The 13,012-nt window shown below is 37.9% G+C and overlaps 1 protein-coding gene across 1 annotated transcript; it reads right to left on the bottom strand.

Moving 5' to 3' along the window:
* Positions 1-9,362: 9,362 nt before the first annotated feature.
* On the bottom strand, positions 9,363-12,076 carry LOC116264999 (scarecrow-like protein 23). The gene has a single exon (XM_031645498.2). The coding sequence runs from the start codon at positions 11,254-11,256 to the stop codon at positions 9,646-9,648; it is 1,611 nt and encodes a 536-aa protein (XP_031501358.1). The 5' UTR covers positions 11,257-12,076; the 3' UTR covers positions 9,363-9,645.
* Positions 12,077-13,012: the final 936 nt, after the last annotated feature.

The following is a 13,012-nucleotide window of genomic DNA, read 5'->3' as shown; positions in this document are numbered from 1 at the left end:
GTTTGAACAGTCACAGATTAATGTGCCATGAGAACATGAAAGTTCTTTTCCAGCAAACTGTATTCCATTATTCTTTGTGATCATAAAATCTCATAAAACTGTGTGTGTGTGTCTGTGTGTGTGCAAGGCTTGTAAGAAATCATCTTGGTTGTTGATCGTTCCAAGATAGAAAGCTAAGACAAAATCAAGGAGAAAAAATTGTTAATGAATGTTAGATGACTAAAATATTTTCTCTCTTTTTTTCTCTCTGATTTTCTCTCAGGAATTTCCCGTAGAAAAATCAACGGCCAAGATGATTGCTTACAAGTCTTACATTGAAGGGTTATGTGCCTACCAAGTGGATATATAAAATGGAAGAAAATATAAAAAATTCCACAAAAAATCATGAAAAGTGATGTCTAAATAGAATATTAATTTTATGATCAGAGAAAGCTAAGGCCATTAACTTTCCAAAACCATGTAAAGTTAATTAGATATACAGATTGAATGCTCCTCGTTTTTTTAGCTTGTGTCTGTGCGTACAGCCCCACTCTTTTGTTTATTGTGGGCAACTTGGGGTCAACATCTTTTATCCACTCTTTTGTTTCTTGTAGGCAACTTGGTGTCAACATCTTTTCTCAAGGATGATGTGGTCCTGCGCTCTGAAGGAGAGCCTAGTATTTTTAATATCACTACCTTTTCCTTTTTTGTGGAAGAATTAATTGAGGGACTGAAACCAATGTTTTAAGATGTGAGATTTAGACATGATGGCAGGGGCAGAGGGAGGTGTGGCCTCCGTGGGGGCACGTTCCATGAAGCTCACTCTTTGAAATGTTAATTTAGTATTAATACTTAGGTGAAACCCGTGGTTGCTGTTACACTATCGTATGTTACTCATCTGGGCTGTAAACAGTGGTAAGTGTGGCAACTGAGTTGAAGGATAATAGCGTAGGTCCTCTCAGGCCCCAACACACAAGTGAGAACCTCAAATGTATAAAGGCATATCTAGGGGGTTTCCCTAAGTAAGCACTTAGAAAAACTAATTTCCCCATCTATACAAATTTTTTTTTTCAAAAGCAGTTTTTTCTTCTTTGTTGAAACTAATACCATCTAGCACATTGAATTCGTATTCCCATAAAATTAAGGCCCTGATCTTCTTAGTCAACATGGTAGTAACCCACATGAAAGGTTATATATTGATCCTTTGGGCTTTTAGGAATTCCAGCACTTTGAATAAATCCGCCCTATTATTTTGGTTTTCTTCACCAACTAGGGGTAAGTGGAACATGAAGTCTGACTCAGTATCTAACACTTGACCTCCGAATGTCATAAATCAACTGTTAACTGTTGCGGAAAGCTCCATATCAACTTAAGATGTTCTATTAGGTGAAACACGATGCTTATCATCAAAATATTTTCATGAATAGTAGTCTTTTCTTTTTAACCACAACTATCAAATATAGATTTCTTATAATCAGCTGATTGTGTTCATGCCCACCAATATTCCAAAAATGTCCACGTCCGGTTGCTGGATTGTGGTGAGACTTACCAACTTCTATTTGGTTCCATGTCTCTCTCTCTCTCTCTCTCTCTCTCTCTCTCTCCCCCCCCTCTTCTATTTCCAGATTCACTCAGCATTTTTGTTTCTGCTTTTTGTTTGTCTTGCCATCCGTTTCTCTTGGATGTTTTCTGTTTTAATGAATTCGTTTTCAGCTCTCTCTCTCTCTCTCACACACACACACACATTAATTTCAAGGTTAGCTTTCTGATGCAATTCCGTTGCCAAAAAAGTATGAGCATAGATCCAATTAGCAAGCCCTAAAGTTATGTATATAAATGTTTTGTTTGTTCTTTCTTTTTGTCCAATACATGGATGTTTACTGTTTGCTTCCTTCACAAGTGGCATTAAAAAACATTCCTTGTTGTTCTTTCTTCCATAAAGTTATATAGAATTTAACAGGAAAAAAAACTATTGGACAAGAGGGAAAGAAGAATTAATGTACTACAACTAGGGATGCCAACAAATCGGATTTAAATCAGACATGCCCTTAACCGTATCTGCCTTTTTGATACTCAAATATTCAGAATTGAATACAAACAAACAAAAAAAAGTGGCATCCAAATCTGAATTTGAAATCTGTTTTCACAATCTGAATCTGATTATAATTTGATTTTTACATTCATATCTAAATCTGAATCCAAATTTTAAACCAAGGCCAATTTTCTCAAAATGCAAGAACACTAGATGTAGGATATTTGTTTAAAAATAAATCCAATATGAATTTGTATTCATATCTGAATCCAATCAAATATTTGTGTATATCCAAATCCGATCAAACGTCACTTCTTAAATCTAAATCCAATCCGATTTCTTAATCAAATATTAATTTTTTTTCCATATCCGATCTTTTTGAATCGGTTCAGTCGAATATAAGATCCAAATAAGATATATTGACATCCCTAGCTACTAGTTGTGGGGCATGTTTTCTCAGCTCATTTCAGTTTAAACAATGAGTTTCATTAATTTAGAGGTTCAGCCTCTCATAGATGACACCTCATTAATTAATTATTCAAGTGTGTATACATAATACCTTAGACACCTTTTAGTTAATAACTTTGGATATGCTTGCATGCATCCCCAGCCTACCAATAGGAATCACGAGGGTCATCGATTTTCCAAATATCATAAGATAGAAATTAAATTAAAAATTAAAAATTAAAAAATTAAGCTGTTTTTTTCAAAGACTGAAGTACCTTGCAAAGGAAGCAAGTAGTCTTGTTAGGGAAACTCATTTGTTTCGATGTTTCTTTCTCTTCCTCTCTCACGTAACAAATGAGTATCCTTAATGGAGACCATTGCTTCTTTTAAAACACATTTCGGCCTGCCGAGAAAACTGCTTGCCTTATTTGTGTCAACTAAATTTTCACCATCGAATTTCCTTAGAATCGACCGCACTAATAGTCCCATTAAGTTTCACACATGAGGGTCTATCATCAAACACACACACATGCACATGCACAAGCGCGCGCACACACACACACATATATATATATATATATATATATATATATATATATATATATATATATATATATATATAAAGTCAATTCTACTATATGCTGGATAGTTGCCAAATGGTTAAATTATAAAATTTTGTTGTTAAAGAGACCATAAATTGTCACTGAAGCTAACATGGACCAACGTTGTGCCACAGACCACAACTAGTTCTAAATTAACAACATTCAACACAAAGCAACATTATATATATATATATATATATATATGTATATATATATATATATATAGAAAGAGAGAGAGAGTTTATCTTCACGTGTTTATGAACTTCCCATCAAAAAAATATTGGAGTTGTCATGGTAGTATAGCATGAACTATTTCTCAAGATAATTATTTTCCTTTGCATTTGTTTATTTTCCCCAAACTTTTTTGTTGCTTTAAAAAGACAATGTTAACAGTAACCCACTTTTTGTGTGATTTATGTTCGAGTGCAAAATATTGGGAGTGTCTGGGACACAACGTGGCGTTGCGTTCCATTATATAGAATGGACACTCCACTTGAAGGTTGAAGCCTCCGTTTCTTGCCAGTTGCCGGATGGCAAGGAACACTGCTTTGGGAGCACGGCATTCCCCAGAACTCCATGTTCTTGTCCTGCGTTCGTGTTTGTTGTCCGTATAGGGCACGCGCGGAATCATTCAGTGTGATGGGACAGGGTATCACACATATCTTTTTGGGTTTAGGGCCCATATAAACCGTAGCTTAAAAAAGGGAGAAACTTTTTCACAATGGCCCCGCAAGGCAGGGACGTTTCTGCGAAAAAAAAATAAATAAAAGTAACAAGCCAAAAATATATAAAATACCAAAAATAACCAATTAAATAAAAAACTTTTTTCTTGTTTTTGTAGTGGAAGAACGGATATATGAACCTTTTAGAATGTCTGGATATTTGGGACATGGCAATGAAGATCCCCAAACATAAGGACCAGCTCATTGTTGGGAAAGCTGCATTAGTAAAAAAGCTGCTTTTGGTGTCTTTAGCATATTTGCGTTTAGTGCTTCTTGTTTGTTTCAAGGGAGAAAGGTGAAAATAAAGGCGGAAGTGGCAGAAAAGTTCAGTCCTCTTCAGCCATCTCTTCAGCCACTTATGGAAAACAAAGATTGAGGAGAAGGGGGCAGGGGCAGAACCAACGTTGGGTACTCATGAATCTTAGTCCCACATTAAAAAAAAATTAAAAAAATATACATGTAAATTTTAAAAAATTTTATTTGTTCTACGTAAAATTTTAAAAAAATTAAAAACTTTAATTCGGCTCATCTTACAAAAAAAATTCTGGCTTTGCCCTTAGAAGTGGAGAAAATGTGTTAAAGTAGTTTGCAGCATTTGCCTCTACTACTTTTGTTTTCTGTCAATTTTGCTCTCTCACTTGCTTTTTAGCAAGGATGTGGTCCCTAATGCTAGAGAAGATTTCATTTTATGCATCTAGAGCGTTAAAAAAACGTGGGTTGGTCAATCTTTAACCTCAACACATTTCTTCTTTAATTGAACATTCACATAGAAATAACATTTTGAATATAAGGGGACACCATTGATGCTAAAGCTTGTTAAACTGGAAGAGACTCTAAACAAAAGAAGAAACACATAGATTTAGAGTGATCTGGCAAAAAAACTAGATCCTTTATGTGGTTTGACAAAAAACTTACATCCTCTATTGTGCTATTTTAATGCCTACCAATAGCATGAGATCTTTTTTGTTGGGGTTGTTTGATGGCATGAAATTTTGTTTTCATAATCAAAATTCTGGATTCAAGGTTATGGTTTGAATCCGTGTTTGATGACTTGGAAGTTTAATTCTAGAAAAAAAATGAGTTGCTTGATAAATTGATTATTGGAATTTCAATATTATTGTCGGACTTTACGGATCTGCAGACAGAAAGGCATTAGCAATTTCTTATTAAACTTAGATGTTCCTCCTGCAAGCAGTCAAATTGGTGAATGCACATGCATGCAATTTTTTGTTACCTGCCCTTTGTTTGCTTGTGCAATCATTCTCATTCCTTCTTCTAGCAAAAGCAACAACAATAGCATGGTGCAAGTTGAAACAAAGAAGACTCCAAGTTGTACCTCCAATAATCAATATTTCAAAAGACATTCATGGTAGCACTTACAAGCATGGTGTTGTCTTATAAGCTATAACTTCATGTACCAGTATAAAGGGTTTCTAAAACTATGCAAGAAACTTCTCAGAAATTGGGCTGCAAACCTTAGTCTTAAAACACAAGATTCAAAACCATTTGGACTCTTTACAAATAAATCTTTTCAATATCCACTATAAAAATTAGTGCAAGAATCTCTTGTAGGAATTCTTCAAACCTCGAACCATGAGAACATCAATCACCAGTATCAAAGAACATGCAAGTGATCAACACATGCTACTGATCTTTCATAGCCCTCCTGAAAGAACTCATCTAGAAACGAAATAGACCCCCATTGTCTGTTGAAGATTCCAGCATATGACAACCACCACACTTTCAGAATAATGGACTTCAATAACCATATCATTTTGTGTTGTTTCATTTTTCTATCTCTAATATGCATTCACTCTCATATCTACTTTTTGGAATAGATTGGCCAACAATATAATCTTACAAATGAATATCCCAACCCAGCCATAAGATAGTGTTGCCACAATCATGAGCTTCCAAGAGCCTGTGCCAATAACTATTGGAATCCCTATACAATAAAATGACATCCTTCACAAAAGACCTAGTGTTGTATTTTGATTTCATCATATCTCAATAGAAAGCTCATTTGCTTTGATACTTTCTTTCTAGGGTTCAATGTAGAACCTAGCCAACTTCCTTATCTCATATTGTTTTCCTCTAGGTCTTCATGATGTCTCTTCATAAGCTGCACCAATTTTTTAGACCAGGCACTTTACACCAATTTTCATCAAAGAAATAGCATGCTGTAAAAGTTGATAGGTTTTATGAACAATTTGAGAGTCCCTTCCTCCTCCTTCCCCCACCACCCCAAAAAAAAAAAAAAAACATTGTAATATTATTTATCTTCTTAACCTATGGAAGCAGGGTACTTAAAATTTAATAATGAAAAAAAAAATGAAAGCACCTACTGTATATGGCACAGATGCATTGCATAAGACAATAGTTTTCTTTCCAAATTCACATCTTTATCACCACTTGGTCCCAATTGGAGACTCAAATTTATTCAAAGGATAATGGCAATCCTAGATATTTGGTTCCAAATGAACCCTTACACCATCCAAAGTGCACATTAAATAAAATCATATATACTACCAACCAAAAACAAAGGAAAAAGTTGGATTTCTCTTCATCAATTTTCACTCTTGCACTCTTCCCGAACTCAATAACTGCATCAAGTAAATTGTTTTCATAAAAACATGCACTTTTTTAAAACAATATAGTGTTATCCAATTACATAATTACCATCACTCCACTCATAGCGTATGAGATAGTCTTAAAAAAGGTCACTACCTTGCAAATCAAAGTGAAGTAGAAGCCCAAATATTCCAATAGCAGTGATAAAATCATTATCAAGTTTCTCCAAGCAACCCTCAGTAGTCTCAATTTCTATAATGTCGATAACCATTTTTTTAGTGAGCTCATGTTAACTTTGGACTGAAGTGGACTAGCTAGATTCTCCTTCTGATACTTGTTCATGATCTTGACTGTCCCCATCAACTAACCCATTGCAAAGTTTTGTATCAACTCCTTGCTCATGCAAAGAATTTTCCTTGAGAACTCCCTTCCCCACACAAGAATTATTCTTCTTTCCTGCACAACAATTATTTTCTTCCCTAACAGGAATTTTACATCATTTCAACTTTCATGGCTGATTGATAAATTTTACTTCTGTATGCAAACAATGTTTTATTATTTGTTACATTTCATACAATGTTTTATTATTTTGAAAGGTGAAGTTTCCAACTCCCTCAATGCAAGAAAAAGCATATGCTTTCAGCAAAAAGTCTTGGCTTGTTTGCTCTTTATGATGGATGTCACATGTGTCTTTTTTACAATGCGGGGTTGCCATAGATGCATACATATATGTACATATTTATTATTTACAATGTGGAGTTGCTATATTATTTTGAAAGGTGAAGATGTTTTTTTACATATTTATTTATTTATTTTAATATATAAAGATATGTACATATATGAGTAATTAGTAGTTCCAGATAACTAGGTCAGAGACAAAAATAAAAACAGACTGCTTAAATGCAATGATTAAGGTGCTTTTTTCTGTAATCTAACTATATAAATCTGATATGAAGAATAAGTTGATGGGAAACATATGTTAAAATAACCATTTTTTGGAATTTAATCTCATTTTTATGATAAGTAAAGTTGAACGGCTCATATAACATCAAAATTTTGATGGTGGAGAAACCATAAATTTCCATAAAAACAATTTAACCTAAAGCATGTTTCATATCAAATTAGTTTTTACACATATTAAGATGTTTGTATTTTATTTAAACTACTTTTTTAGCAAAAATATAAAGGGTCAGGTTTTGATCTTGACCTAGCTGTGTAAGATCTACAAGTTTATATATATATATATATATATATGTGTGTGTGTGTGTGTGTGTGTGTGTGTGTGTTGGTAAAAAAATATACTATTTAGGCAAGAGACAAAAGCCAGACCTATTAAATTAATTATTAAAATAAGTTTTTTGCAATCTAACCCTATAGATATGATCTAAAGAGTGATTTGATGAGAAACATATATTAAGCTAGCTGTTGTCTTACTTAAATAATATTTCTTAATAGTAAAAAAATGAGCGGCTCTTATAACATCAAAATTTTGATAGCATAAAATAAAGTATTAAAAAAAAAAAGGCTTGAACTAAAGCATAACTTATATTAAATTAGTGTTTATAAAAACGGTAGAAGGTTTGCATTATGTTTGCTTACTTTTTAACATGAATTTAAAAGTCTGGTTTTTATCCTTCACCCAAGTGGTCATATATATATATATATATATATATATATATATATATATATATATATATATTGGTTGGTAAAAACCAGGCCAATAGGTCAGGCACAACTAGACCCATTAAATATGATATTTTGAGTTTTTTTTTTTTTTTGAAATCTTACCTGACCAATATGATGTTAAGGATATGTTGATGCAAAATATACATTAAGTTCTTCATTTTTTGGATTTTAATAGTGTTCTCGTAGCATCAACATTTTGATAATAGAAAAACCAACATTTTTCATAAAAACAACTTGCTTTAAACCATGTTTTATATCAAAACAGTTTTTATAAATATATTAGCATGTTTATATTCTATTAAAATAATTTTTTTAAAAAAAATTAAGGGTCTGGCTTTTAGCAATATATATATATATATATATATATATATATATATATGATAGAGAGTCGTGAGCAGTTGTAAGCATGTAATGTTGGATGATGCAAAGGGTGGCCTTCCCTAGGCAAATGTTTTAGGAACCAAAATTTCCTCGCCTAGCCTCTTTAAAATCTGCATTTAATTTGACGGCACCGTAAATTTATTCTCAGCGCATTATACAATATAGTGGTACAGATCTAACAGATTGGCAGTACCTATGTACCCGGATTTGTGGATTGGATTTGGCATTGGACTTGCTTGGATCGCATTTGAATCGCGTAGTTGGAATTTCGAGTATCAATCGGGTCCGACAGGACCGCCCGCCCTTTCTGTTCTTCACTCGAAAAAATGGGAGGGGGAGTGTTGGACCATTCTGATGAACCTGAATAAATGTTATATTATACTATACATGTTATGTTATAAAGGGAAAACTTTTACATTCTTCTCTTACCATTATGTTATATTATATTATGTTATGTCATGTTATATATTATATTGTATTTATATTATACAAGGATAACCAAAGTTTTTGTTTGAGCTTGCTCTTTTTTCAGTTTAATTAGGTCCGTGAAAAACGTAAAATGAGTCAAGCAGCTCATGGTTTGTCTCATGAGTAAAGCTAGCTTACTCTTATGAACATCTACCTAAGTTATGAGCTTAATACGAATAATACTTAGCTTCTTTCACTCTCTCCCTCTCTAATGCGCTCAATATTTGTGGCATGTGTACGTCATGTTCAGCATTTTTTAGTTTTTTTCTCAGAAATATTTCTAACTGAAGTGCATGTTGAATAACCGTAAATTTTGATGTGTAAATCAGATTTTATGACCAAACCCTTGATTCTAAAACTTTACATTGTATTTTTCATTTTTGAAAAAAAAATGCATAGGTGATAAAGCCCCTGTATATTCAAGCACAAAAAATAAGATCCACGTCTTCAAATTTGGTAAAATACAACATAAAATAAGATGATCCTTCAAAAAGATGAAAGGTTCTATAAAAAGTACTTAGATACATGAGCATTTACAGATAAAAGCGTGTATGGGATCTCAATCCTCAACTGGATTTTTTTAGCGACACTCACATCTGAATAATCAACGTGGACGTTAACAAAAATTTAAAAAATATTCATGGCATCCTTAAAGCGAAATCTAACACCTCCTTTTCTTCTTTCTCTGTCCCGGAAAAAGCAGGCACCGCCGCCAGCAGCAGCAGCGCCGTCAAGTAAAAGCACAACAACCCCTTCATCACCTCTGCCGCAGCGTAGCAGCAGCTCCGGCGTGGTGACGCACCGTAGCCGTCAAGCTATCGACGCCGACGGCAGCTGCGGAGGTGCCGTAGCCTTCTACCCGCTGCCAAGCAGAGGCAGTGAGTAAGGGGAGGTCCTTCCACCCCAGCCGGAGGCAACCACCTTCCTCCACGAGCGTGTAACCCCTCTGCCAAGGAAACATGCCCAGCAGCAAGCTGGCCTGAGCGGCGGCAGGGCTCCCTCCACCCAGGCAAACCTCCCTGAATCCGGCCTTCCTGAGCTCTTCCCCCCACCTCTCCAGCCTCACCTCCCCGTTCCGCTTTGGCCCGCCCACCGCCACAATGTTCTTTATCTCGCACCCCAGGACCTGCTGCTCCACCACGTGGCGCTCCGCCTCCGTGCCCTCGCCGCCGATGGCGTCGAACAGCGCCGAGTAGTAATGAAGAGCACCCACGAACCGCCGGAGAAAGCTCTCCCCGTGGCTCAGGTCCTGCTCTACGATCGTCACGAGATCCGGCGACAGTTCCTGGAGCACCCTCAGCGCCCCGGCGTCGGATCCCGTGACATCATACAGGCAGTGGTGCATCCAGTGGACAGCCACCGCCTCGCCCCGCCGGAGGCCGAAGGTGGCGCTGGCGTCGAAGATGTTGCCGACCTTGGCGGCGACAGGGTGGAACTCGAAGGGGAGGCCGAGCGACCGGGCGAAGTCGGAGAGGCGACGGCCGGTGGCCTCAAGTGAATCGAGGGAGGCACCGACGCCGGTGATGCGGAGGGAGGCAGGGCGGCGGGGGCGGGAGGCGAGGATGTGAAAGAGCCCCGGCCACTGCAGCCCCTGCATGATGTCGAGGTCGATGATATGGATGCGAGGGGCGTGCTCGAAGGCCTGAAGGATGGCTTGGTTGGCCGTGAAGTGGGAGAACTTGACCAGCGGGCTAATGGCATTGTAAGTCTGAAAGGCGCGGAGGATGCGCTGCGTCTGAGAGGCATCGGCGAGGGGGCGGTATACACCTAAGAATGAGCTCACTATGCGAGCCTGCAGGGCTTCGGCGAAGTAGGCGGCAACGCGCTCCGGCGAGGACCCGAAGGGGGAAGAGAGAGAGCAGATCTCCAGCAGTATGTCGCTCGCTTCGTCTAGCTTCCCCATCGCCACCGTTTCAGCGCAGTGTAGCAGCAAGCCTAGCAGGCGCAGCGCCGTCGCCTCCTCGTCTTCCGCCGCCTCCGTCGTTGGCACGGGAGCCGGTGCCGGTCCTGTCATCTCCGCGGAGGAAGATGAGTCCTGGAGATTGGGCCCGAGCTTTTGCCGCTTCGACCCTCCCCTTAACTCTTCTTCTTCCTCCTCTTCTAATTCTTCCGCTGCTGCTGGTTGTATACTGCGTTGGGGTTCTTCCGAAGCTGCCTTATGGTGGTAGCCGCGGTGGAGGCTTTCGCGTCCTGTTAGAAGAAGGAAAAAAGGTGGCGGTTGGGACGCGGAACTGGGATTCGAAGAGAGGAAATGGTACCAAGAAGAGGAAGAGGTTGCAGCGGTGGTGGTGGCGGTGGTGGTCTCATCCATGGAGTGAGTAGAAGAAGAGGAAGACCAAGAGGATAAATAGCCGAGGCTCTCTATCATGGGTTCTCTGCTTTGCCAGGAAGCTAAGAGGAGAAAGGACGGCGTTGTCTCCGAGAGGCAGGACAATCGGTTCTCCGCGTTGTTGAAGATGAATAGAGACAGAGAGAAAGAGAGATCCGAGCCTAGTAGAATCCGATGAATTCCTCGAGCAGCAGATGGCAGGAATGAGAGGAAAAGAACGCCGAGCCAAACGAACCAATCGAATCCGACGAATTGAACGGGCAGAGAGCGTCAGAGAGACAGAGAAATCTGTAGTCGAAAGCAAACGAATAGAGATCTGTAGTCGAGAGCAAAGGAATTGGTGGAGGAGCAGAGCAGAGCAGAAGCAGAGTGAACGACTCCAGAGAATTGGAGAAAAATTCGGGGGACGGCAAGAAGGAATCACGTTACAGATAGATACACACACGCCATTTGAGAACCTTCTTCCTCTTCCCTCCGTCTCTCCTCCCTTACTGAGCCAGTTGTCGTTTACCTCTCACATCGCTATTGCACGAGAAGGAATCTTTTCCCCTTTTCTCTCTCTTTCTACCTTCTTGCCTGCCTGCAGAAAGCACCACCATCTTCCTCCTCCTCTTCTGCGGCTGCGCCACCACAGAAGTCCGACCCTAAAATCTATTCATCGTCTCCCCACCTCCTCCAAAACTCCAAGGCCGAGAATCATTGTCCGAGTCTTTGGAGAATATTGTCATCTCCTTGCACCATGTCCGAGCAAGTTCAGGAACCAACGGCAGTGATTCTTTTAAACCGAAAAGGGAGGAAAATTTTTACAGAATGTCATCTAAAAATCGAATATATGATATGACGTAAAACTTGGTAAATTTCTTTACGTGGTCCATCGGCTATTTGAGCTTTAAAAGGTGAATGACGGTAGCAAACAGGAGTCACATTGGCCAGGTGTTGGACTTACAATCTACAAAGTTCAAGAACAATGTTTGATATTAAATGTGTTTCTTCCTTGGATTCTTTATTTTAAGGAGGTGGTAAGAGGAAAATTCCAAATTTCAAGAGCTTAAAATTTTGGTTTCAATCTTATCGTTTATTTAGTCCAGGTTTGGCGGATCAGAATTCGCCCTCACGTAATTTGTTTCTTTTTAATGTCCATGTCATGGTAAGTTATATTGCGACATTACCCTTCTTAAAATAAAATAAAGAAGATATTTGGAGCTTTTTTATTTTTTATTTTGGTTGTTTGGATTCAAAATTGTTCTGGATCTAAATGAGAAGTAATATATCCGTCATACATTCATTTTTAGTATTCATATAAACTAAATTGATGAATTAAAAATGTCATACATTCATTTAAAAAAATAGTATTCATATAAACTAAATTTATGAATTAAACATTAAACGACGCTGCATCCCTCCTGACAAGAAAAAGTACCGTAGAACAAAGGTCGTGATCGAAAGGAGCAACGTCAACGTTATTATTGTTGGACGACAAGATAATATCATGAGCTCCTAACGTTTATGGAAATTTGAATTTTTCTTTCCTCTAAAATTAGTTTCACGGCCAGCTACCTTTGGGATTTATATATTGAAATAATCATCTGTTATATAACGATAAGAGAAATGAATGTTTTTGTGCTCCTTTTTGTGTGCATGTCCGTATGGTCATTGATACATCAAAAGCGGATGTGAATCAGTAGAAGTTCGTCAGCCCATCTGCCCTTGGTCGGATCTGATGGCTACCTTGGAGCCTTGCCTATTAGAAACATAAATCCTAAAAAATGACTTTTAATTTGAAAATATTAGAAAA

The sequence above is a fragment of the Nymphaea colorata genome, chromosome 11 (assembly GCF_008831285.2).
Source record: "Nymphaea colorata isolate Beijing-Zhang1983 chromosome 11, ASM883128v2, whole genome shotgun sequence".
Classification (NCBI taxonomy): Eukaryota; Viridiplantae; Streptophyta; class Magnoliopsida; order Nymphaeales; family Nymphaeaceae; genus Nymphaea; species Nymphaea colorata.
The sequence above is the reverse complement of the archived record's forward strand: the minus strand, read 5'-3'. Positions and strand labels throughout refer to the sequence as shown.